The sequence below is a fragment of the Tuber melanosporum genome, assembly GCF_000151645.1.
Source record: "Tuber melanosporum whole genome shotgun sequence assembly, scaffold_13, strain Mel28".
Lineage (NCBI taxonomy): Eukaryota > Fungi > Ascomycota > Pezizomycetes > Pezizales > Tuberaceae > Tuber > Tuber melanosporum.
This window is the reverse complement of record NW_003298786.1, coordinates 269,858-296,059: the sequence shown is the minus strand read 5'-3', so window position 1 is coordinate 296,059 and position 26,202 is coordinate 269,858. Positions and strand designations below refer to the sequence as shown.

General features: G+C 48.9%; 5 protein-coding genes; all 5 read left to right on the top strand.

The window, feature by feature from the left end:
• Nucleotides 1-5,647: 5,647 nt before the first annotated feature.
• Nucleotides 5,648-6,756, top strand: GSTUM_00004556001 (uncharacterized protein). XM_002836073.2 has 5 exons: nucleotides 5,648-5,689; nucleotides 5,742-5,806; nucleotides 5,866-5,979; nucleotides 6,059-6,273; nucleotides 6,357-6,756. The coding sequence occupies exons 2-5, from the start codon at nucleotides 5,777-5,779 to the stop codon at nucleotides 6,454-6,456; spliced, it is 459 nt and encodes a 152-aa protein (XP_002836119.1). The 5' UTR covers nucleotides 5,648-5,689; nucleotides 5,742-5,776; the 3' UTR covers nucleotides 6,457-6,756.
• Nucleotides 6,757-10,267: 3,511 nt separating this feature from the next.
• On the top strand, nucleotides 10,268-11,311 carry GSTUM_00004554001 (uncharacterized protein; the record flags this gene model as incomplete). XM_002836072.2 has 1 exon in its annotated part: nucleotides 10,268-11,311. Exon 1 carries the CDS (start codon nucleotides 10,967-10,969, stop codon nucleotides 11,309-11,311), a length of 345 nt encoding a protein of 114 aa, XP_002836118.1. The 5' UTR covers nucleotides 10,268-10,966.
• Nucleotides 11,312-14,951: 3,640 nt separating this feature from the next.
• GSTUM_00004553001 (uncharacterized protein) lies at nucleotides 14,952-16,300 on the top strand (the record flags this gene model as incomplete). The annotated part of the gene is made up of 3 exons (XM_002836071.1): nucleotides 14,952-15,306; nucleotides 15,358-15,862; nucleotides 15,922-16,300. 3 exons carry the CDS (start codon nucleotides 14,952-14,954, stop codon nucleotides 16,298-16,300), a joined length of 1,239 nt encoding a protein of 412 aa, XP_002836117.1.
• Nucleotides 16,301-17,877: 1,577 nt separating this feature from the next.
• GSTUM_00004552001 (uncharacterized protein) lies at nucleotides 17,878-19,407 on the top strand (the record flags this gene model as incomplete). The annotated part of the gene is made up of 2 exons (XM_002836070.1): nucleotides 17,878-18,027; nucleotides 18,079-19,407. The coding sequence occupies 2 exons, from the start codon at nucleotides 17,878-17,880 to the stop codon at nucleotides 19,405-19,407; spliced, it is 1,479 nt and encodes a 492-aa protein (XP_002836116.1).
• Nucleotides 19,408-21,251: 1,844 nt separating this feature from the next.
• GSTUM_00004551001 (AGC family protein serine/threonine kinase domain-containing protein) lies at nucleotides 21,252-23,928 on the top strand. XM_002836069.2 has 2 exons: nucleotides 21,252-22,631; nucleotides 22,689-23,928. The coding sequence occupies exons 1-2, from the start codon at nucleotides 21,850-21,852 to the stop codon at nucleotides 23,668-23,670; spliced, it is 1,764 nt and encodes a 587-aa protein (XP_002836115.1). The 5' UTR covers nucleotides 21,252-21,849; the 3' UTR covers nucleotides 23,671-23,928.
• Nucleotides 23,929-26,202: the final 2,274 nt, after the last annotated feature.

The following is a 26,202-nucleotide window of genomic DNA, read 5'->3' as shown; positions in this document are numbered from 1 at the left end:
GCATGGCGGGATAGTGTTGTGATTTGCTCTCGCCTTCTTCGCTACAATACCGGCCAAGACTCTTGAAGTCGGTCTCGACTACCTTATGCCTCTTACCTCCTGGATGTCGGGGATCACAAGCCCGGGGAGGCCGCTATGTGTTTTAAAGACTTTGGTATTTTCCAGGTCTCTTTGGGGTTCGTTGTGGTATAGTAGTTTTTTGTGAGTTTTGGGATGTGTCCCCTTGCAAAATTGGTAAAGTACCATGTTAAGCCAGGATTTCGAGTGATACTCATGACTTCGGACATATGTCCACTAGTCCGTGTCCAGGTTGGTATCATACCTGAGTAGTCTACGTGTGCCTGAACCCTGCATGTAACTGATAGCGTCCCGTCAAGCATAAATTCAATCATCCCATCTTCCCCTCGCTGGTCGACCAGAAAAGCAGAACGTGTCTCCACATCCCCCCCTCTCCATGGCGATGACCTCCACCCCGCCAGTCTCTCCAAGCCCGTACTTCAAAATCGCCTATCTGGCAAATAAGGGTCTGGGCGCAATCGCCACGAGCATAATCCCGGCCAACACCCTACTATTTTCCGAGCAACCACTATTAAGGATCGCCCACTCCTTCTCCTCCTCAATCGATAGAGCCGAGCGAGTGAGCGTAGCCTTCGCCGCGCTCTCCCTCCCTTCGCGCACAGTATTCCTCTCCCTTGCCGGCGGCGCGGAAACCGGAGTCGAGGGCGTTTGGAAATGTAACAACTTTATGCTGACCCCTGACGGGCGGGAGAATGCGGTTTTCGCCCTTGCCAGCAGGATCAATCACTCTTGCGATGGGGGTGAGAACGCCTATTGGAGGTGGGAGGGGGGTGAAGGGAGGATTGAGTTTTGGAGTGGCAGGAGGGTTGAGGTTTGTTTCTTTGTTCCTCTTCTTTCTTTCTTTCTGGGTTTGAAATGGTGGAGTGGGATGCTGATGGGGGAATACTATCATAGGAAGGGGAGGAAATTACCCATTGCTACAGACCGGATTGGAGGATGGGCACGAGGAATAGAAGGTTGGCGTTAATGGGGGAGTATGGGTTTCTGTGCCGGTGTCTGGTGTGCGAAGGGTTCGATGAATGATTTTTCTTGCGGGGAAAGTTGGACTATGCGGGATCGCATCTGGTACCGATACTTGGATAGTAGAGCTTTCAGTATTCCGCCTTGCTCCGTTCTATTTGACCCAGACCGTTACATAGAATGAGACTCCGGAACACCAGCATTCTCAGACGGAAGACCAAAATCATATTGGAGGTTCACCATTATTGCTAGAGTTTCCCCGATACAAATATGCTACCTCGTGATCTCTACCGACCCTCGCCGCCCGGCGATAGAAGATATGTATAGTTTAGTATTCAGGAAATAGAGCCCATCTCAGCTGCGCCCCTGACCGTATATCAGATTTAGAAAGCCATCCAAGGGGGCAATGTACTATACCGCATATTACAAGCACAAGCGTTTGCAAGTAAGAGTGCCATATTATTTATTCGCAGTACCACAGCATCAGTAGCGAGCTCCCGATACCCAGGTTTTGCGAGGGCAGATAAAGTACAATGCAGACCACCGCTACAAGTACTATACAAGAAACTCTTAGCTTTGCCTCTCTACCCGAGTACAGTACAGACACGGATAGACAGGTACGATAGCATTGTCCTCGGTATGATACCTCTCAATTGCGAAAAAAAATCCGTTTCCTATAAATTAATTTAGTAAGAGTTTGCCGAAGTTTTTTTTTCTTCTTTCTTTTTTTTTTTTTCCAGAATTGTACGATAAGGTTCCCAGGTTCTTCACAACATATCATTCGTGAAATTAGAGTATGATAGTGTAATCGTAGATTGAAACGTCATCGTACAGCCAGTCCACCCGCAGTAAGCGCTTATAACAGTTTTTGAACACCTACTTTCAGTTTCTAGAACCTCCAGGTTCTACCAGAGCGACAAGCAAAAAACCCCATTCCTACCGGTACTCTTACCCACCCGTGGCAATCCGGGTGAATGGATTGGATAGAAATTCAATAGTCTACCCAACAACCCACAACGACCCCAAAACTCATATAAAGCCCGATACAATAGCATGCTAAGCCGCACGCTTAAATCATATCATATCTTATACTTATAAAGGAAATTCCCCAGTCATCACCCCAGTCCCGTGCCCTTCTCAATTAGATACAGTATTTAACTTGAAGAAACAAAACACGGTGCTTATATCTCCTTGGTCTTGTAAACCTCTCGTCAAATAACCCCGATTTGATCTCCGACATGAAAGGGATGTTGGTTCTTCCCTTGGGTGCGACGGAGGGGGACTACAAGTGTGATTTCATACCTGTATAAAGTCATTGTAGAAGGTGGTACTGTACTGTACAGTGACGCCAGTATTCTTCTCCCAATATCAACCCATATGTCCCCTCACCAAACATTTGCTGTCCAACCCCGAATCATGATCCTATTCCTCCCCGACAGCTAGAATAGAAATTTCTTATCTAAAAAATAAATTACATAAAAAAGATGAATTATATCACGACCAGAAACTAGCACAACGAAACACGGTAAGTTAGCTAAATACAACAAAATGCGCAAGTTCACGGACAAAATATTAATAGATACCCCTTATCCTTTACACCAATAGCTATAAACAAAAACTGATAAATCTTCAGGAAATTACATGAGCAAATATCCAGCAAGTTTACAAAAGGCATATATACATTCCCAAGGGATCTCCTTACCACACTCCTAGCCAAAGAGAATTTTCAACTTGGGGTTTTAGGACCAGCCCGGAAGGGGGAGGACCTCTGCGAAGGTGGGCGGTACATACGTCTTCGGAGGGTTTGGCAATGCCCAGAAGGTTTGTGGGTGGGGAGTAGCGGCAAAAGTTGTGAGCACCGCAATGGCGCTGTCATGGATATGGTACATATCCGTGTTCTAAGATGTGGGAAAGAATGGGAGCACCATCGCCGGGCCCAAACAGCACCGGTGCCTGGAGGTTTCGGTGCTTGTAGCAGGTTCACTACAGCACTCCTTCACACCGTGACATAGAGGTATGCCAGATCGGTGTTCGGCACTTGTTGTCCAACCTGTCGGGGTTGATAGCTTCTCCCACAGTAGTAGTTTAACCCAGCATACGAGAATGGTGTTACGCCTTCGGGGTCAGGCCTATCGGGGCCGACATCCTCCAGTTCCAGCAGCAGTTTTGCCACTCCTTTGGGTCCCTCCACAGCAGCAGACCATAGCCGCGTTCCGCACTCGTTGTCAAACCTATCGGAGTTGACCACTTCCCGCCTCAGTAACAGTTTCATCACTCCTTCATGTCGTAACACAACGGCCCAATAAGTTGTGGTTGGAATTTGGAACCTAGGATTCGAGATACCGCTGACATTACTTAGAATCTAGATGCCGGGGTTGGAGAGGAGCTGGAATAAACGTGGTGTCTGGGGAACACCATCGGCCCCGTTTAAACATGCAATGGTGGAGGAGCTGTTTGCACTGTGGCCAATGAAGATTGATCGAGCACGGGTATCCATCGTGCTCGCACAAGGGACCTAGCATAAAAGCTCCTGCGATCCACTATCCCCGGTGAATGTCTCATATCCCGACTCAGAAACAAAAGCTTTTGAGAAGGATTAGTGCCTTCCTGACACAGAATAGACTAAGCACTCTGGATGTGTTGGACCTTAACTGGTACTTCCAATTCCGCAGTCAAATAAACCTACCATAGGTTGATGGGGGGGAGGGGGGGGTTCTGATAGTAACATGATAACCAATCCCAAGAGCTCTTACCGAAACTTCGTATCCTTCCCCGACAAGAATTACAAAGAGTGAAAGTAGCACACTTGATGATCCTCAAGAAGTTTACTCGTGCCCACGTTACCCCACCACCTCTGCCCCACAAGTTCCAGCCAAGCCACCCAGCCATATTGGGAATAGAGGTATCATAACGGTCGTGTTGAAACGGAGGTAATGATCGGATCGGATGTTTTACACTATGAATGGCTGAGGCTCAAGGGGAAGGGAGTAAAGCGACTGGATCGAGGGTAGAAATATTCACTTGATTGGTGTGACGATGGTTCGGGAGAGGAGGGGGGGGGGCAGGAAAGGAGGAAATTTATATGGGGGAAAGTTTTCCAATACTAACGCATTCCACTGACGAGTACCCGTACCCGTGCGACCCAGTGCGGATATCTCCAACAAGCTAGCCAAACTAATTCTCAAGTGACACTACACGAACCCCAACAAACCCAGATATCATACCACCCTAGCAGATCTACCCCCCTCCCCTCCTGCCAATACAGTACGCATACACACACCTTACCAATGTCACAAGATACCATGCCGCAAGTAGCATTGAGCAGGGGGCCAACCCCATGTCATGACCGCTAGTAATCGCATGGACACCCCCCACCATCATATCATACGATACATTGCTCGATACGGCGTTAGTACAGCAGGAGACTCACAGAGCGCACAATGGATGGTCAGGCCATTCACTGAAGTGGTCGCTGCGCGAAAGGAGACTTTGTTCCTTCCCTTCTTCTTCATTATTTGTGAGGCATTGAAGGGGGTTGCGGATGGGTGTCGGGGAGGCATTTCTTATCGTGTTCTTTAAGTTTTGCTCCGTCAAAGTTGGCGTTGTAGTTGGGCATGGGGGATGGTTAATGGAAGATGGGGGAGGTAGAGATCGCATCTGCTCAAGCGGAGCGGATGTTGCGGTACTATTTCTAAGGAAGCCATTCAGTGTACTCCCCTAGTGCTTACAAGACTTCTCGTCTTTGAAAAAACCAGAATGATTGAATCCAAAGACGGTAGTTTCAAGCACGGAGGGTGGTTTAAGTGTATTCGTGATGAAGTGGGTCTAGTGCTGGAGTACAACATAGCAGCCCCCCGAAAAGAAACACCCAGGCAATCCGAGCATCACCATTGTAGTCGGGCAATCATTAGCAACACACCTTACTTTGAGTAAACCTTTAAGGAATACCTCTATCAAGGTTGTAAAAAAAGGCCTAAAAGGGGGCATGCCCGAAAGGCGAGTCGAACGCCTGATCTTCGCATTACGAGTGCGACGCCTTACCAACTTGGCCATCCGGGCGGATATTGTTTGCCGCCTCGGAATAAACTAATTGTAGTGATTCCTGTTTCTGAATATCTCGGAAACATTTTGCTCTGAAGGATTTTGCCTCCCCCCAATCAGAGATGATACAAGTATTCAGCTCAACATTCTAATAGTTACCTATGGCCGGTAGCACCGTATGAACCCGCCAAATGGAGTATCTCCGTGCAGGGTTCTGATCCCCGTTTGAGACAAAATCTCCTGGAAAACCCGGTACTGAACGAGGGAAATATCGTTTTAACCGCTGTCAAGAAGCCTCAAGCTCCCGTTAATCTACCGGTGCCGTACTACCACCCCAAGTCCGCTTGTTTGAGGAGATCAAACTTTGTCAAAGGGCTACCTAGCCCGACGAGCAACACAGTAAGCATGTAACCGTCAAATGCTGTGTTCAACAGGCTTTACGTGGTTGTCGTTGAGCCACAACAAAAATGCAGACAACCATAGTAAATGCATGCCAAGGAACCTCAGCCCCGCGATGCCGACCCCCTTCCCCTCCTAATGACCCTGAGACCCTCAGCTGAACTGTGAACACGCCCTCCCGTGCAACAAACCTTCCCAACGAAAACCGAAAGTACTTTTTTCCTGGGGAAACCGGCTCGCACACCTTTGTTAATTTTATCTAGAACCTCTCCCAGCAAAGCCCACCCTAACCAGAACCATGGCTCAAGCTGCAAAGCGGATCACTCGAGTAACGATCACCGTTTGTCCATCTTCAAGGAATAAAGCTAATGGATGTTCGTGTCGCAGGAGTATACCGAGATCGAGGCGAACCCTCCTCAGGGTATCACAATCCAGCCTATTGATGAGGATATGTTCAAGTGGAATATTGAGATTACAGGTCCTAAAGAGTCCATTTATGCTGTTAGTTCTCAAAGTCACACAAGTTCAATTGCTATCACGTTGTAATGGAACAAAGCTAACCCCAAGTTTTTTCTCTCAGGGTGGGACTTTCAAGCTTCTCCTCACACTTCCGACAAACTACCCATTCAAACCTCCGGTTTTGTCCTTCCAGACAAAGATCTATCACCCGAACGTTACCAACGATGACAAAGGGAGCATGTGCCTTGGTATATTGAGGAGCGATCAGTGGAAGCCTAGCTGCAAGATCTTGGCAGTCCTAGAGATGGCTCGCGGGCTGCTCATGGAACCGAATCCGTGAGTCAAAATACCATACCCATCTTCCCCGCGCATCTAAAGTTTGAGAATATATTGTTGACCCGAACAAACGGATAATGCAGGGATGATGCCGTTGAAACCTCTATCGCCGAGCAATACAAGAACGACAAGGCTGCGTTCGAGAAGACGGCCAAGGCTTGGGTCAAGCAATACGCAAAGTAGATGATTGTGCATGCCAAAATGGGATAAACCAATAAACTATTCCTTTTTCTTTTTCTTTTTCTTTCTCCCTTTCTGCTTTCCCTCTTCTTACATGTCAATCATGGAAACCAGCGTTCAGAACTCAGGAACAACTATGGAAGTGTTGAGGATGTCAGGGGGTTGAACAGGCATAGGGCGTTTTGGCTGTCTTCTTCCTCCCCTCTTCAACTCTTTAGTTGTGCTGGTCTTCTCCCTTTTTGCTTTATTATCGTGTTTACTCGATTATCTGCTCGCATACAATAGCAACATGTGTCTCCGCAATAGAAGAGGAGAAGGCAGGAAACTCAGAAACTCAGCATCTCGTGTGGGCAAGGCATGGTCCTCGCATCTTATGACGGCTTATCGTACCGCGTATCGTACCTATTGCCAATCAATAAATACCCCTGAATTACCCACTTGGCATGTATGTACCAAAATTGGAAACCGAATCGCAAGCAATACTACCGGTACAGACTCTATCACGCAACTATACTCGAGTGCTCCATTAGTTCACAGATGCGTTGGTGGAACGTTTGGCCATGACTATTTACGGTGCAATCACGTTCGTACGTAACCTGCTGTGCGGAGAGAGGGTGCCTGTGCATGAGTATAGTATGACGGACCCTCCCCCCGAATGAGAAACATGAGAGCTGAGGTCGACGTCGGATGCTTGTGATATTACACGGTGTGATATTACACGAAGCCAATTGAATCCTTGTAAATCCATCTGACCCGGGGATGACAGGAAACGCGTTCGACAAATATGACTGTGAAAACGAGATTAAAATTGCGGTGATGGGTGCTTGTTTCGTTATGAATTCTCTCGGTCATCGTCGGAGGGAAGCAAGAGAGCTTCGATGCGATCGGGCTATTATACGGTAGGATTTTCTCATGCGCTACCGGTATGATATTATTATTATGATTCTCGGAGCAGTTGTGCTTGTTTATTCTGTACGATATTATACGATATGATAACTTCCCATTGTGATTTTTTTTAAAAAAAAAATTGGTAGGAATTATGATACCGGTATTACGATTCCTGGGGCGAGAGAAACAAAAAGGGAGGGAAGGAGGAAGGAAGGACGGATCTTTGTTTTTTGTTCTTTGTTTCCGACTTTTATGACTGCACAGTACTCGTACTCGTAGAGTATTGTAGAATAATTAAGGGAGGTTAGTGATGAGACGGATAGGGGGGTACGGGCCGAAGATATACCGGTATGTGGAGGACGCGGGGTGTGGAGATACTGTACCTGTACAAGTACGTATATCCTCGGCCACGGGTGTTTATGTTGGCCTCATTACTAATCCCCATATCGTATTATCACCCACATACACACTACTGGTATCATAACTAACTTGGCTTTTGCGGGCAGCTAGCATGGACAAGCCTGTGGTAACAGGAACGACAGAAGCTATTGGGGTCTCCTAATGGGCCGGAGCACCAGTAAGCTAAGTTGCCGTAGACAATAGTGAACTAAGCAGACTACCAAGTTATCAACAGTAGCGCACCACTACGGCGTATGATAGAGTTGCCGATATCGCTAATAACGATAGCGATCCCGCTTTGTTGGACGCGGCCCGGTACCGTACCGCACCGGTACGGTAGGAAGTAAGGGGTTGGGCGGGCCGGCTGGCTATGGGCCACCGGTGGTTCAGCCCCGAGTACGTGCCGCTTGCTACACTGTGCTCTTTCCCGTAATGGAAGGAAAAGGTTTTTTTTTTTTTTTGATGACAGTGGGATGTGGTACGAGTACTTGTGAGGTATCACACGATAGCCGCTGCTTATTGTACTAGTACTAGTACAAGTACAAGTACGAGTACTTAGGACGGACCGGGAGCTTACCGTACCGTACTCGTAGGATACCGATATCCTAAGGCTCAAGTCAGGGGAGGAGGGTAAAGCCAAAAAAAGCAAAACCGGGGAATTGGAAAAAATTTTGTTCCTTCCTTCCCTCCGCTTTCTTTGCTGCATGCCCAAATTTAACCTATGATATCCCGACACGGACACCTGCTCGAGCTCGAATTGCCCTATCAACACCCTTGACTAAGCACTTGTACTCATACAGCACTCACGGCCCTTTTTTTCTTTCCTCCTTCCTTCCTTTGAGGTTCTTTACTCTTTACTTTCCATTACCGTGCATGCTGGGTTCCCCCTTTTAAGCGTGGCTTGGCCGAGTATGGTATTTCCATCCGCCTGCTCGCTCCGGGATGGGGAGGAAGGAAGGAAGGAAGGAGGAAGGAGCGGGTAACTTTTTTCCGAAAAGTGTTTGTGTCAGTGTCTCATCATAACTAGCGGAAGAATGAAGGAATGAAGGAAGGGTCGCCATTATATACAAACCTCTCTCTCTCTTTTGACCGCTCTGGGTTTGGTTTGGTTTGGTCAGACTGAGCTTGCAGGGTTGTGGATGCACGGATGGGCTACGGCTGTGAAGGGCAGGGCAGGGGTAGAGAAAAGCCTAGTTAGACAAGATATTATTAGAGGGATATGGAGATGAGGCACGTACTTGTATCATGCTCGAGTGCATACCACATCTCGGCTTCTATCCGTCCGTCCATCCGGTTTGCATTTCTTTTATGGCAGGCAATTCAACAAGTCAACCAGTCAAATGATCAGATCGGAAGTAATAACGATGTTTAAGAATTACTCAAACGCAGAGAAAGGGCAATTGGAGAACTCTTTACCCCTCCTCTCTCCACATGCATCCCTTTCTCCCTTCCCCCCCCCTCTTCGACCAAAGACAAAGCTTAATCCGGCGGGGATTCCGCACCACACGGGCTTGTTACGCGTTTACGCGCATATGTATGTGTTCGCAAGAGGGTATACTGCGGCACCTGTTAAAGTGCTTGTTATTCGTTCCTGCATTTGCGAAGAGTTGGATATGGGTATTGAACCGGGTTGCGTTGCGATGGGGTACGTTGGGGTTCGCTTAGGTGGTTTACATGATACGAAACGGTATAATGCCGCACGTGGTCCATTCCCGGGGTTTTCGGATTCTCACGCATTCGCGGTTGGGGTAGAAAGCGCACTGTACGAGAACTCGTGCTTGTGGGCTTAGGGATTGGTAGTGTTGTAGGCGATAGCGGCAGCGATGCTGCACGTATCTGGTGTTATCATATTGTGCTCAAGCGTGCTTGGAGGAGTGGGGTGGAGAAGGGGAAGGACTTATTTCGATTGTCCTTTGGGGTTTGGGGTCAAATTGACCGATTGACCAGTTGTCTGTCCAGATCGCTGCGATTGGAAAGGAAATACCGGTAGGGGGATTGTATGATACTGTATCGCAGGTATCGTATTAGAAAGGCTCCGCGATGGGCTACCCAGTTGGTTAATTGTTGAGTTGCTGTGGGGGGGGTCTCGTGAGCTATAATAATACTATTATTGAAGAGCAATGGGAGGCAGGATCTGGAAAAGGAAGCGAAGGCTGCAGGAAAATACCGCCGGCAGGTACAGTACCAGTACTGGTACTCGAGTAAGTTACCAGTGCTGCACAGTAGCCAAATACCTAGTCCGATACTCTGTAGCACTGTCGGAGTCATCATATTCCCGTTTGTGGGGTTTCTTCTGCTCGAAGAAAAGGAGAATAAATTTAGTTGTAATGTAGTTAGTCCTTACCTGAGTTCTTACCTCAGCCGCCACTAGACTCCCCAAGCAGTCATTACTTTTTATTACCACTTTGGTCACCTTCTACGGTACGGTACTCGAGTACTTTGCCCATGCCCCCATGCCCCCATGCCCCCATGGTCTGCTGCGCTCCGTCAATTTTTGGGTCTTTCTACTCTTCCCCCTCCTATCATCCTCCTGAGTGATGCAGTGGTATGATATTTCTTTTTGTTTTTTTGTTTCCCTCTTTCCTTTTTCCTTTCTCTCAATCCATTTTTTTCCTGCTATAATAAATTTACGGTACCTGGTACTTGTACCGTCCTCCAGTACGCAACGCCGTTGCGAAAGGAAAAGGCGGAAACTACTTCTCTAACTTAACTGTTTGCGGTAACCCACCAACCCCAACAACGAAAAGAAAAGAAAAAAACCACACCGCGCCCGGCAAATTGACTTGCCCCCGAAATTGATGGCGTGCGGGAAATGTCGCACTTGTGTGCTCACCGCTTTGGCTGCCTCTAGGTGCTCGTTTTCCCTCAATCTCCAATTGGCGATGCCAGTGGAGGGAGATGGAGAGATCACGAATCGGCTGACTGTGGGAATCGGGGCATGATCCGGTTGCGGACGTATGGGGTGGATAGAAGGAATTACTGGTCGTTCCTGAGCTCGTGTAGCATTACTTTGACAGTCCAACATAGCCTGGTATCGACTTCGTATGGGGGAGTGGGAAAGCATGCCAAAATTGCAAGGCGGGTAAGGGAAAAAATTTGGTGATTGCGGTTCGTCGTAGTTGCGGGAACGAATCATGCGCCGTATATCGATGCTCTTCGGTGCTCTTACAAAAGAGGTTGAGGGCAATTGATAGGTAGAAGCTTTTTATTGTGCAATGTGCCATGAATGGTGGTGGTGGTGATCCCCCCCGAGACGTTTTACTTTAGTGGGAGCGTTCCATTTACTTTTTCCTTCCTTTCCAAGCTTCCATCCTTCGTCCATCATGGTTACTTTTTCTTTTGTTTCGCAAGGCATTACGCCAAGGACCTCGAAGAGCCAAACGGTCTGAAGATCCACTCTCATGGGGCACAGGTGCTGTACTCGAGTACGAGTACAATTCGATTCCATCTTCGGATGGTTGGAGTTGTGTATACTTTGAAAGGTATCGATCGCTTCCCACCCCCTTTGTTTTCCTTATTCTCACATTTTCCTTGGCTGGCGGGGGCTGAAAAATGCTACGAGTACTATTGAGTAATAATATGTGAGGTTAAATCAATTGACGATCTCCCTTTTTCTCGCTCGGCAGTTAGCTAAAGCACAGCGGGAACGCTTTTGTGTGATTTTCTGGTGGGGCAGGAGAACCCGGCGTTTTCGATGGACCGGGGTCAGATGGGTGGGTTGAGGGAAGCATGGTTGTGTGATAAGGGGGGTTCCGTTTTCTTACCATAGCCTACCTAGTCCCGGGAGATTGGGTCCTTGGTAATTCTTTTTCTTTTTTCCTTCTTCCTTTTCGAATTTCCCTCGTTCTCTGTTCCTTTGTGCAGGAAGTGCTCGGATGAACTGGGTTTAACTTGGTTGATATAAAGTTATGGGGGTAAATGGTTGTGATACTATGTTATTGTGGGTGGAGGACGGGTGTACTGTACTCGAGTAGTTATGTCACTCGGGGGGAAGGGGGGAATTTTTATGTAAGTCCAAAAAGACTAGGCGTTTAATCTGGACGAATGTCTGGGAAGAGAAGAGGGGAAGACGGGTGGAAATTGAGGGTCAATTGTTTCCCAAAATTGCTTATTATATCATACAAGATATTACGAAAGAGGGGAAGGAGAGAAAGGGAAGGAAAGAGGGAAAGAAGGAACTTATCATAGAAGATGATGCCACCGTAAAAGTACCGTACTGTCGTACTTTCACTCTGGCGGTCAACCAATACTATTCGCCATGCTCACTCGCGCTCTGACCACCATACCTCCCAATTCAGTTGAGCGGAGAAGGGTTGACAATAGAGAAGGAAGGAGATACAAGTGTGTGTGTACTCGAGTATGGGGGGGTGCACGAACGAATTTCTTCCCAAATTTACCAAGAGTTACCGGTAGTTCGAATCCAGTACATTGATTCACATACGCTGCAAATTTCAAGATCAAACTTCAATAAAAAATTGGGACCCTCGGCTCGCCGCACAGACTACTGCACAGTTGCCCACGCCGTGTCACTGGTTCCCATCTCGGTCTGCGGCCGTCCCAGCAGGGGAGAAACGAGCAGTGACAGCGCCTCCCTCCTACCCTCAACCCTTCTCATCACGTCCCAGATCTTGTTTGTTATTCTCCTCTTCCCTCTCCTCCCCCTCTCCTGCCTCATCTGTCTGTGTCTGTCATTCTCAAGTGAGGGAGGGATTGTGTGAAAGGGGAAAAAAGGATTCACGAAATCACACCACACCGCACTGGATCATACTCCGCAGCTACCACAGCGACAACAAACAGACCCAGACTAGGACCTAGACCTAGAACCCGTGGCAAGCAGCAAGCAAGTAGTATCATAGAAGCAGGAAAGAAGCTTGCGGGCGAGGAGAGAGAGATATCGAGGGGGCCAGCATTCCTCATCCCACTCGTCTCCCCTGCAGTTCCAACAGACATCAATCGATCTCAACTAAGTTAGCGAGTATGATGGTGCAAGCTGCTGTCTAATACTCCCCCGTCTTTTGTGATTTTCTTCTCTGTTATCCCTGGGTTTTCCAAAACCATCCCTTTCGTTTCTCCATCATACCTTTCAGGGAGTTGTCTCGGTCTCTTCGTTTTATCATTCCTCTCGTTTGTTTTCAACGCTACCGTACCTGCTGCTTGCTCCAGTGCAACCACCAAACAAAAGGGCCCCCAACTACCGCGGTAGCTACTGCCCTTCTCTTAAAACCAGGGAAGCTTGTCTGATCGTCATCCGTTTTCTCTCTTTGCATTTTCCCTATCCTCTCTATCTCCGTCTCCCCGTTGCGAGAAAAAGACAAACAAAAGAAAATACCGCCCTCCCTTCGTCCGGCCCCTAGAGAGAGCTTCCTCTTTTCTTTCTTTTTCATTGTTATTACCAATAAGTTGGTTGTTTCGTGACGGACTTCTACGATGACAACCTCTCACCCAGACTCCCGTCAACCCTCTCCGAGACCTTCTCCTAGACCTTCTCCCCGGCCATCCCCCCGGCCTTCTATGGATGAAGGAGTTCGACTACTCCAGCAGCAAGAGCCTCATTCCCCTTTCAGGCCTGACGAAGAATTGCATTTTGACTTTCCCCCTGTCGTCCTTTCGCCAAAGGAAATTACTCCCCAGGAGTACTCTTATTCTCACCTGCCACGGGCTCCTGTAAGAAAGATGATTTCTGTTCCCGAATTACGAGATGGGCAACGGGGTCCAGGGTTGCCATCGAACCCATCCATGTACAGACAAAATTCAGCCGGTAGACCAAGCCCGCGGATGCGGCAGGGCTCTGAGGAACGTGGGAAGGATAATATGGGGGTTGGGCCAGAAATGCTGTCAAAACAGATTCATAGGAGGATGATGGAACAGGAACAGAGTTGGGGCTCTCCAGACAGTTCATCCGGCGGCCGTGATAGGTTGCTTCGACAGAAGAGCATGGAACGGGGAATAAAGGTGGGGTTACCACCGCCAGGTCATCCACAGGGTACGCGAGGTGTGAATGGGCAGAGTAAGCGGGGTCGAAGAAATGGTGAACGAACGGAATCGCCTACGCCGTGCGCGGCACCCCCGGGGCTCAAAATGCCGTTGGCTTTCAATTCGATTGCGCGAGAGAGGGGATTCACGACTGGCTCTCCTCACCCCGGTACCCAGGCGTTTTCTTTGCGAAATGGTCCTCCTACACCGAGAGGGTGCCCTTCCAACAGTCCGTCGAGCTCTGCTCCTGACCTTTTTGCCAACAGCGAGAACAGAAATTATCCTCCGCCGCGAAGCGATCCCAGGAATCCGCCCAGGTCTCATCCGTACACACCCCCGCAACCACCCTATAGTAACAACACTAGCGCCAACACATCCCCACACAGCTCATTTGGGCCTCTAAGCGCCACTGATGAGGTGCGCACCTCGTTTCGCTCGGCCTTATCTGCTGCGGGAGAGAACCGTTCCAGCACTTTTACCAGCTCCTCGGAGCTAACGGAGGATAGCCATGCTATGACTGTTGACGAAGCCATCGGAATGTACGGCAGTGATACTGACGAAGAAATCTCCGAACATCCTACTTCAGAGGAAGAGTGCCGGAGGAACAAAGGTGACTCTGTGCTTGGAGGAGCAACATCGCGACAAGGATCCGTGTCGGACGAGGGTAGTGCGAGGGCAGGATCAGCTTTGAGCGGTGTGTCGCGGCAAGCTAGTTTTGCTGACGACAGGGAACAAGCAAGGTGCGCGAGTGATTCTGTTTTGGAAGGAGACGTTTCTCCATCGGTTAGGTCAAGGATGGCGGAGCAAGAGAGTGTCGTGCAGATGGCGCTAGAAGAGCAAAAGGAACAGCTGGAAGCAACCCATGAAACCCAGACGGTGGAACCTGCTGGTGCGGAATCCGGTTTGAAAGAGGACCTCAAGACCGACACGAAAGGAGACGAAGTGCCTAGATATAGGGATACTTTCGAGCCTGAATCTAGTGCTCAAGGGAATGGGCAACGTAGTGATCACGAAGAGCATGACACGAATTCGTCTGTTGAACTAACTCCCACAGGAGAAGCCCTTAAAAAACTCGAATCCAAACTAGTTGCGCCCGAGCCGAGATCCCCAACGTTTCTCCCCGCCGGGGATCCATCAGATACACCACAAAAGAATCCCTCTATGGCTAATGGGGTGCCTCCTAAAGATGCTAGGGATCGTTACGGGTAGCCAACCTTGCTCCTGGGCTGGAACGCTTAATGCTAACTTGTCGTAGGTTTCGAAAACAAACTCAATACGTGACTCTTCAAGAATATGACGAGTGGAATACACGCTACGAAGAAACTCTACGGAGGCGGCGTGGGAAGTGGGAGATATTGCTGAGGGAGTCTGGCTTGTCACCGAGTAGCGAGGGAGGTCCTGTACGATTCCCACCTAAGTCGACCAAGGTCAAACGTTATGTGAGGAAAGGTATTCCTCCAGAATGGAGAGGGGCGGCTTGGTTCTGGTATGCGGGAGGTCAAAAAATGCTTAACAAGCATCCTGGATTGTATGATGAATTGGTCAAGAAGGGTAACGGCTTGGTATCTCCTGATTCTGAGTTGATTGAAAGAGGTTTGCTGTCCGTCTAAGTCACTTGTGGTGATTCTTACCAAACATGGATAGATCTCCACCGCACCTTTCCCGATAACATCAAATTCAAGCCCGATGCTTCCCCGGGTGCCCAAAGACTTTCCAAAATTCAACAACAGCAGATGGAGACGCCGATCGTACAACAGTTGAGAAGAGTCTTGGTTGCCTTCTCGCTTCACGTTCCCAAAGTTGGTTACTGCCAGAGCTTGAACTTTTTGGCTGGTCTCTTGTTACTGTTCATGAGTGAAGAGAAGGCCTTCTGGATGCTGTACATTCTTACCCATACTCATCTTCCTGGAACACATGAGGTAAACTTGGAGGGTTCTAGTGTTGATCAGTGGGTGCTTATGATGAGTGTACGGGAGAGTTTGCCTGGTATCTGGGCCAAGATTGGTGGCGATCTCGATGGTAGCGATTTTGATCCTGACTCTGCGAGGCTGCCGCCGGTAACTCTGTGCACTTCTTCGTGGTTCATGAGTGGGTTTATCGGATCACTGCCCATTGAGAGTGTCCTCCGAGTTTGGGATTGTTTGTTTTAGTATGTTTTCATATCTGCTGCTCACTTTAGCGCACGTGCTAATTTTTTACGAATTATAGCGAGGGATCAAAGACTCTCTTCCGAATTGCTCTCGCTATCTTCAAGACCGGTGAGCCGCAAATCAGGGCTGTAAATGACCCGATGGAGATCTTCCAAGTTGTTCAGACAATTCCAAGACGCCTCATCGACGCGGGTGCTATTATCGAAGCGTGCTACCGCCGGAGAAATGGTTTCGGACATATCAGTCAAGAAACTATCGATCAACGGAGGCAAGACCGCAGGGACGCCTTTGCAGCAGAGCGGGCAGCGATTGCGAGGGGCGGTGTCAGAGCTTCTAAGGATGATCAGGCGCTTCGGAATCATTTTGGAGGACCATTGCAGCTTCACGGGCATCACGACTTTAGCAGAAAATTCAAGAAGATCTTGGTAAAGACATAGTTCGGGTGATGTTTTGATCTTGAAGCTAGCATCTTTTTTCACTTTTATATCCTTTTTCATTTTGTTTTTTGGGTGTTTGAAGGCAAGGCGAGGGTCTTTTTTTTTTCACATCTCTTCCTGTTTTCCGTTCTCCTTTACTGCTACCAAAAGTTTGGTGTCTGCTATGCATTTCCTTTTTTGCTTTATTCCTTTTGTTTCCCAGTTCAGGGCCATATGTTGGGGACTAACTAGGGAGGTCATCACCATAAGTACCATCACACGATAAAGTATGAAATGTATTTTTTCATTTTTTATATTTGTTTTGTTTCGCTTCCTCTTTCCACCTTTCTTTCTTGGGGGACCAGCAGCATCATTATCATTCTTATTGGTGTTTTCGCCATCATTCATCAGTAACTTCTAACTTTTAACCATTTTTTTTTTTTTTTTTTTTTTTTCATATCCAGTTGTCTGTCAACCTACTTACCTGTTCATACATTCCTATTCTTGTTCCCCCTTTTCTTTTCTTTCTTTTTATAAATATTTACTTTACATGGGGCTTTCTTCTGGGCGTTTCCTTTTTTTCTTCTATTCTGTTTCGATTGAGAAACCTTATATATATACCTTGTTTGCCATCACTTTTTTTCATTGTTAGTGTAGAAAGTTCTCGAGATACTGTGCCGTAGTGGAGCGGAGTGGAGCGGAGTGGAGTGAAGGGAACCAATCAAAATTACATCTAGGTCTTTTTTTTGTATTGTAATATAGTGTTGTGGATAGATGAATATAGAAAGTTTCGGGCTCGCGTCGGTGGGGGCGGGGGTCGGAGATGTTTCCACCACTCTACTGTGGTATTACCTGGGGTTTGAGGGTGGTCTGAGGAGGAATTGGATATGTACGACACGGGAAGAAAAGGAGGGGAAAGAGTGGGGCGGTAGTTGGGTTCATAGTGCCCGCTTGGCATATTATCGGGTTGGTGCAACAGCTACTCTTAAGTTAGTGTTTGACGTCGGTGTTTCTGTTTGGGGTGTCGTATTGCTCGAGTGGGTATTCTTCGACTCTTGAAGTTTCCGCCTTGACGGGAGGGGGGCGGGAACCTTTTCTGGAAGTTTACCTATGATACAGTGGTGGTAGTTGGCTGCGGCGCTGGTACAGTACCACCATGGCTTGCATTGGGGATGGGTGTTGGTGTTTTCGTATTGTGGGAGTTACAGGCACCTCGAAACACAATGCGACCCACACTTACCGCTAAATCGAGGTTTTTTAAGCTTTCTAACCTCATCATACTCGAGTATATGATACCTTACTCACTCGTCTTTGGCAAGAATACCTCCGTATCCCGAATATTTGGCTAGGCTGCAGTAAAATATCGGCCGGCGGAGGTATTATCGGCAAAGACGAGCGAGTATCATACTTATGGTAGCACTGAGTGAGAGGGAATGACGATAAACAAACAATCCCGATACTCATGATATCATACCCTAAATTTACCGTGAGGCTCCGCTGCTGCATACCAGCAATCAAAAGCCGAAGCAACCGACTGACAAGGATTGTATAATTTGTTTTTTTCCCACTTCGCATCTCACATTTTCTCCCACTACAACATGAATATCGGGAGTCTTTTGCCGAAGCCGCCGGGGAAGGGGGTTGGTGATAATCGAGGGGGGGATTCTTCTACGGGTTCGGCGGTTGATGCATCCGGTGGGGATGGTGGTCTCGTGGGCCAATTGAGTTCGAATCCGCTATTTACAGGAGTACCTTACCTCCGCTATCGCGGGAGCCTATGTCACTGACGGGAATCGAAGGGAGTAGGCATAATCCTCCTAACCGCAGCCGCACAGCTCGCCCGCAAGTCGTTAACGAGCCTGAGCACACACCTCCGAAATCAAATGCTCGTGACGCTGGAAATACCTTCGACGGATAAGTCATACGATTGGTTTCTGCACTGGATGTCGCAGAACTCCTCCTCCTCTTCGTCGCCCCGGTCGACGTCCAAATCGTTGCTGGAATGGATGACGACCTTTCGCCCAGCCCCGCGACACCTCGCTGTCGAGACGAAATACATCCGGCACGCCTCGGGCGGTATTTCCACCGACTTCACACTCCTGCCCGGCACCGGTCGGCACTTGCTGAATTTCCGCGGGAACTTCCTGAGGGTTAATCGCGAGCGCGACGCAAAGCGGGTGGACCTCCAGCGCGGCACGCCCTGGGAGTTAATCACCATAACCACCCTCTTCGCATCCCGGAGCGTCTTCCCGGCCCTGCTCCAGGAAGCCAGGGACCTGGCCGTGAAGCTGGAGGAAGGCAAGACAATAATATACACCTCCTGGTCAACGGAGTGGAAGCCCTTCGGCCGACCCCGGCGTAAGCGGCCGTTATCCTCCGTTGTGCTGAAGCCAGGCCTCAGCCAAGAGTTACTCACCGATGTAAAGTCCTTCCTGAACTCTGCCCGCTGGTACTACGATCGCGGGATACCCTACCGACGGGGATACCTCCTTTACGGCCCACCCGGCACGGGAAAGAGCTCGTTCGTGCAGGCGCTAGCGGGCGAACTGGATTATGGCATTTGCTTGCTGAATCTGAGTGAGCGTGGGTTGACGGATGATCGATTGAACCACTTGCTGTCGAATATGCCCGAACGGAGTATTGCCCTGTTGGAGGATGTCGACGCCGCCTTTGGCCGCGGGAGGGCCGTGACGGAGGAGGATGGGTATCGCGGCGCGAACGTTACGTTCAGTGGGCTTTTGAACGCCCTCGATGGTGTCGCGAGTAGCGAGGAGCGGATCGTGGTCATGACGACGAACTATCCGGAGAGGCTGGATGAGGCGCTTGTTAGGCCCGGGAGGGTTGACGTTAAGGCTGAGATTGGATACGCGGGGAGGGAGGAGGTGGAGGTTATGTGGGAGAGGTTCTATGGCGGAGAGAGTGTAGATGGAGTGGTTGGTGAGGAGGAACTGGCTAGGAGAGGGAAGTTGAGGGAGGTGTTTGTGGAGAGGTTGGAGGCTGCAGGAGCGTTTGAGGGCAGGTGGGGGGTTAGTGCTGCCAGCTTGCAGGGGCTTTTCGTCTATTTTAAGGGAAAGCCTGAGAGGGCAGTAGAGAATGTGGGGAGTTTGGTGCCGGAGGGGTTTAGGTGATTGTTACGGAGTGGGGGTTGTATATATGGGTGCGCTGTAGTTTCGACGGAATGTAGGAACTGCTCATTGCTTCTGCTACTCTTTACGGACTCTCGTTCTAAGGCCACACTGCAGCATGTCTTGAAGTGTTGTAAGAGCTGAGGCAGTGAGTTTCAGCCTTAACGAGTGCACTCTCCGATCCCTAGAGAGTTACTGGTCTACACCATTGAGCCTGCTCCCAGGTCTGTAAGCCTCACACTTAGGGTGTGTCACGTCAGGGTGATACTACCTCACTGCTGAGTATTGAAATCGCCAAACCCTCATTTTACCCCCGGCATGAGTTCGCGAATGGGTGGCCTGTCATGTAGATTCTGTTAGGGTCGATCCTCGTCCATACTGTTGCGGACGCCATAGTTCACCCATAATCGTGGGCCATTTCGTACACGGTGGCGAGGTTGGGGAGTGGTGCGGAGCTTTAAGATTCGGGGGGTATAGGCCACTTTGGAGGGGGGAGTACGAGGGGAGAAAGCAAGCACGAGTAAGAAGAAGAAGGCAGGGGAGAGTCAGTGGGCGAAAAGAGCAGGATGTTTCTTCTTTCCACTTTCATGATTGGAGCTTGAGCTTTTATTTTGTATAGAGGACTGGAATTTGTTTCTGTTTCTTTTCGGGACGCGTGTTGGTCGAGAGATTTATGATAACTCATACTTCATGGGCGGTACAGTACTGTACTCGCTTCATTTGGCATGGCAATTCACCTCTCGTCTCGTAACTATACGATTTCACTCCATTCTGCATGGGGCATGGGCATATTTTAGAAGGCGGTTTTCCGAGACTCTAGCGTTTCCCTTGCACAGTACAGTACTGTACTCCCTTACTCCGGCCTCGAAAAGGTCGCACATCAAACCATTCCATCCACGAATGATTCCCCATGACCCACTCGAGCATCCAGCCCGGCAGTAACTTAACTTAAGCAACGCACTCTGCCACCAATTGTCTAACCAACCAACCAACCAACCAGCCAGCCAGCCAGCCATTCGTCTACCGGACGGGGAACAACCGGATCACCCAACGTTGAACACTCTCTCTCAGCTCTCCCCCGCATCCCCCATTCTCATTCTTTTTTATCCCTCATTCCAGGTCCAAGCGCGGTAACCGGTACCGTGAATTGTACCAGTAGATTTGAGATAATCTGTTATTCCCCTCATTCACTGGTACAACGACTGTATGATGGCCCCACATTTTTATTCAGCCTGCCTTTTTTTTTTCTTTTCGTGTGGTGATGTATGGGCGAGAGGGTTAGTCTGCTTTAGTGCGGTTGGAGGAGGGGGTTAACATTGGGTGGAGAGTCGGAGTGAGAAATGTGTTCGAGGAGGGTTTACAATAGCAGTGCTGTACGGCGCTTCTTATGGTACTGCGTCCTGTACGAGTGCTCGTACTGTTCTGTGCTAGTGCAGCGCAATATAGACAACTACAGTACTGTGCAGTACCCTATGTACGAGTACTGTACTGTACCGCAGGGGACAAGGTTCTACAATACCAGGCTCAAGCCTTATTCAATTGAATTAACCTGCAGTGATTTTTATTTTTCATTATTATTAGTTACTCTGGGCGATTATGCGTTCGTTTGCGACAACTTGAAGCAGGGAAAGGTACGAGTAAGCAGGTAAGCAAGGGCTGGCCGCACACACACACCACATAATAAACCCCCTACAAAACCAAACTTCTCATCCGTTCCCTTCTCCCTCTTCCTCCCTTCCCTCCTTTGCTACACCCGCCAGCTCACGCCAGCGAGAAAAAAAATTAAGCTACTCCTCCCCCTCCCCAAGCGAACGAAATCGTCGTCGTCTTTCTCCCTCTCTCCCAGTCGAAAACGAGAAATCCCCTCTCCCATAAATCATTGTTCTTCATGGAAGTTTCGCTTATCCACGAATTTCCCGTTAATTCTTCTGTTTTGCACGTTCCAGCTTTCCTGCTCTTGCTCCTTGCCGTCGCACTGCGTCCTTGAAGTGAGTCCTGAAAGAAAAAAGAGGGAGACTAGTTGGAGGATTCCTGTTTTCCCATCGGCTGGGTTGGAAAAGGACGGGGCCTACTACAAGTAACTTACACACCCACGCGAGCCGGCAAGCAAGCAAAGCATCGCAGCGGAATTTACTTTCCCACATATCATACGAACATTCGTTCTGCATAACCATAGTGCGCATTGAATACTGGGGTCAAGGGCAAAGACTATCGATTTTTTCCCCTACCCCTCTAAATTTTCTATTTTTTTTTTTTTTTTTTTTAGGACTGAACTCTACCCTCTTGCCTTTTTTCCTACGGTCCCTTTCCCCTTTAATTTTAGAACACTCCACCTCCAAGAGCCAAGCCACGCTTACCGGCTACACACGGCCTTCATACCAACCCTACACCACACGAGAAAAAAAGCAAAAAAAGCAAAAACTATTAAGCGAAACCGAAACGGAAATGGCGGATATCTTCACCTTCGACCACGACCCCACCCCCCACGACCTCGACTCCCCGACCTTGTCGAAGCCAGTTTACGGTTTTGGCGGTGGTCGTCGCCGTGCGAGTATTACCGCCGCGGCAAATGTCGAGGGTGCTGGGAGTGTGAGTAGTCTTGCGGTTGCTGTTGCTGCGGCTAAGATTTCCCCGGGCGTGCCTGGAGGATTGGCGGCGCTGTTTCCGCACTCGGAGGTTTCGTCGCGGGCTCCGAGCGATGCTGGGGATATTAACTGTGAGAGGGTGCAGGAGAAGAATGGTGGTGGGAAGAGGAAGAAGAGGTCTAAGAGTAAGAAGAAGAAGGGTGGTTCTGGTGTGGCTCAACAACAGCAGCAACAGCAGCAAGGCAGGCAGAAGGGCGAGGGGAAGAAGGGTGGATCTGTTGCTAGGGTTGTTCCGGCCGACGACGGTGGGTTGAGTCCTGATTGGAGTTTCGTCAAGAGGAATATTAGTCCCTCTCCGTCGAGTTCGAGATCATCCTCCCCGCTGCGCAGATCAGGACTTTCGTCTCTATTGAGCCAGTCCCATCCTGGGGACCTGGCGCCCGCTAGATCTGGAAGTGATACTTCGGTTGAGTCGGAGAATGGCGATGCGTCTGCGGATATGGGGACGTATGAGGTTGCGCTGGATGAGGATTACATTGATGATGATGTCAATTCCCGTCCTGTGTCTCGTTCGGGCGTAGATCAGAGACGGAAGATGCATGCGGAGGATTTTGAGACTTTGAAGTGTTTGGGCAAGGGAACGTGAGTAGCTCAATTGGACCTTGTTTCCTGGAATGATATGTGCTGAGGGTGTGATAGCTATGGAACTGTCTTTTTGGTTCGTCATAAGGATACTGGAAAGCTCTACGCGCAGAAGCAATTTAAAAAGGCCAGTCTGGTGGTCCATAAGAAGGTGGTTGAGCAGACAAAGACCGAGCGCGCAATCCTCGAGTCTGTCCGTCATCCATTTGTTGTCAAGCTCTACTATGCCTTCCAGGACAAGGAGAAGCTCTATTTGATCCTCGAGTATGCTCAAGGAGGCGAACTTTTCTTGCATCTGGCTTTGTCAAAATTCTTCCCGGAGACCACCGCCGTATTTTACCTCGCAGAGCTTGTCCTTGCTCTCTCACACCTTCACCAGAACGTCGGAGTGGTGTACAGAGACTTGAAGCCTGAGAACTGTTTGTTGGACGCGGAAGGCCACCTCCTCCTGACCGACTTTGGCCTCAGCAAGGTTAAAACCGATGACTCTCGTTGCCGCTCCTTCCTAGGTACTCCTGAATACATGGCCCCGGAGATCCTCACTGGTGATGGCAAACGAGAGTATGGTGCTGAAGTTGACTGGTGGGGCGTCGGTGCCCTTGCTGTAGACTTGATGACCGCCGGACCCCCCTTTACAGGAAACAACAAGGCAAGAATCATCCACAAGATCGTTCACTCGAAACTCTCTCTTCCGTACTACCTATCCCAAGACGCAAAGGACTTGATAACCCGATTGCTGCGCAAGGACCCGACGAAGCGGTTGGGTCACAACATGCCGAAGGACCTGCACACGATCAAGAATCACAGATTTTTCAGAAAGATTGACTGGGAGAAGCTGGAGCGTAGGGAGATTGAACCGCCCATCAGACCTCTCATCACTGATCCCGAGCTCGCGGAGAATTTCTCGACGGATTTTACGGAATTGGGGTTGAGTTCGCCGGTCATGATTGGTAGGGGAGACGAAGAGGAGGATGAGGAGGGCTTGTTTGGTGGTTTCAGCTTTGTCGCGTCGAGTAGTTTGTTGGGGGAGAGATATTAGACTTGTGAATATTGCGATGTCGAAGGGCGAAGGTGGGGTTACTGGATTGCGCTCTTTCTAGAATTTCTAGACTACGTGGAACAATTGGTGTGGAATTACTTTGTTTTTGTTTTGCCTTTTCTTTGCGTTCGTTACTTGTTTAGACTCCATTGTACAGTGATATATTGTACCAGGGGTTTCTTATTCTTGTCCTGAGTAAAACATCGCCGCAATTTCTTATTCATCTTCACTTAATAAATTATTTCCTGGTTTTTGGACCGTGTTCCGTTTGTTCATGATAAACTGTTTGTAGACGGGCGCATCTCGGAGTATTGTACTTGGGTTATAGGTGACTTGCATTTGGCCTGTCTCACTGTGGACTGTGGGATCGGAGTACGGGTATTGGACTGAATTTTGAAATATGTTCTGAAGAATGGGGGGATTATGGGGTGGGGGTAGTTAAATTTCTGACTTTATGAAGCCTTTGGTGTTTATGGATATAATAGCTAGTCTCTAGCTAGGTTGCTATGATTGTCACTCGGACTGTTTGTTGAAAGTTGTCCTTTCTCATGCTCGACCTGTTTTCGTCCTCCCTGTACCATTGCGTAGGGACTGCAGAGACTACAGCTCACATGAGCTTTTGGAGACCCCCTAGAGCAATTCAGAAACCATCCAGCAGTTGAATGAAGGTAAATCCACATCATCCCACCTCCCCCTCCGCCTATCTCTCTTTGAAAATAGCATATCGTACCAGCCACCAATTTCCCACCTCCCCAACTCTTACTGTCATCCTCCTCCTCCCCCACACTCTCACATCCCGCCCAATCCATTTCTTGTAGAGCCCACTTACTCAGCACCTCCTGACATCTTGCTGATACTCGAGTGCATTTCGAACATCGCTTGACCGCAATGATACGTGTGTTTGGTGATGTGCCTTGCCTCGTGGTGGAGAGTAGAGTTTTCGAGTGTCGCTGCTGGGCCCTCTAGCTGTTCCGGTGAAGCCTTGGCTGCGGGGCGGCTACGATAGCATTGAGTCTTTTCAGATCGGTCATGACATTTGTGCGGTCTCATCGTTAAAATTGTAGTAGAGCCTTCATGAAATTATTAGCTCTCGGCCCCGGTTTTATACCAACAAACTCCCTTTTTTTCCACAGCCGTTGGCCTGGTCGAGCAATCCGAAGGTATCATTACGCAACGACTTGATATAGGACGTCTCCGCTACATGCTTATTACCACTGGAGTATTGGAGCACGCGGCTGTCCCTCTGTTCATAACACCTTTTCTAGGATCTTGGTATTGCTCGAGGGGGTCCGATTCACCTACGAGCAGTACCGGAGTCACACTGGTTTATCAGGTTGATCCCGGGCGCTACCGGTGGACTTGCAATCTGAAGTCTGATTCTGGTATGTAATCAGAGCAAATAGGGTGACGAAGGAGTAGAAACCGAGTGGTGCATAGCAGGATACCGCAAGAGTGATTGGCCATGGCCGGTGATAGAGGTAGGATACTCCGGAAAGCTTGTGATCACTTCGGTGTGTAATACTGGGTTTTTATTGGAGAAATTCTGGGGGACAAAAACCGGGATGATATTACGATAAAAAAAAAAAAGATTTAGCAAACATGCTGACTTACTGACGCTTGGAATATCGGGAAATGTTATCGGGTTTTCAATCCGGGGGTTGGCGGGTAAATACTATAGCCACCTAATGAGGCTGGGATACGACAACTTTGACACCAATGATGCTGGAGTGGTTAGCCCACCTGTCTGTCCATCATCCACTGTAGTGATCACATCTCATGGTCTCCCTTCGATAAACTACACCCAAACGAGACTGGTGCATATATATACTACTCGCGAGTAAATTGTTAAAGTGGATATCGCACATAGTACAGAGGCTTCAATCAGTGATAATAATTAGCGATAGGCGGCTGGTGAATCTGGTGGATATTCATGGCATGCCAACTATGGACAGTTGATCTCGGGGCTTATTGGTAATTTCTGAGGTTGTCTGGAACAGATTGCTGTTGATATGATTGCGGTGGTGGGAGTGATTTGGAATATCAGATTACCAAAGAATGACAGTTTTCTTTCAAGCTTGACTTTTTGTCGATTCCTCTTGTCGGTATGTGTTGTGGTTGAACTGGAATGATTGTGATATTAAGAGGATTGTAATGTGGGAGATTGTTGGGACAGGGTGATGCCGCATATCTGAGATTCAATTTCTGGCTATGAGAATGAGGACTGGTATGGAATTCAGAAATTTCGATAGTTGGGCTGAGCATGAAAGTTGTAGTGAACAACATGCGATGTAAAGGCTGACCACAGATTTCGCCTTCTTGGTGAACCCCTGCAGTGAGAATTTAAAATAATTTCAGTGAACCAAAGTGGCCAGTCCGTCGGCTTTGGGTACGGCCGGACTGGCCCAGGCTTTTCAGACATGGCCGGGCCGGACTGTGGGAAAGCGGCATGTCAAAAACAAAGCCGGGGCCCAGCCTAGGTCACCTGCGGGCCGAGTTTTCGGGTCGTATGGTACGTAGCTTGTGTTTCGTTGG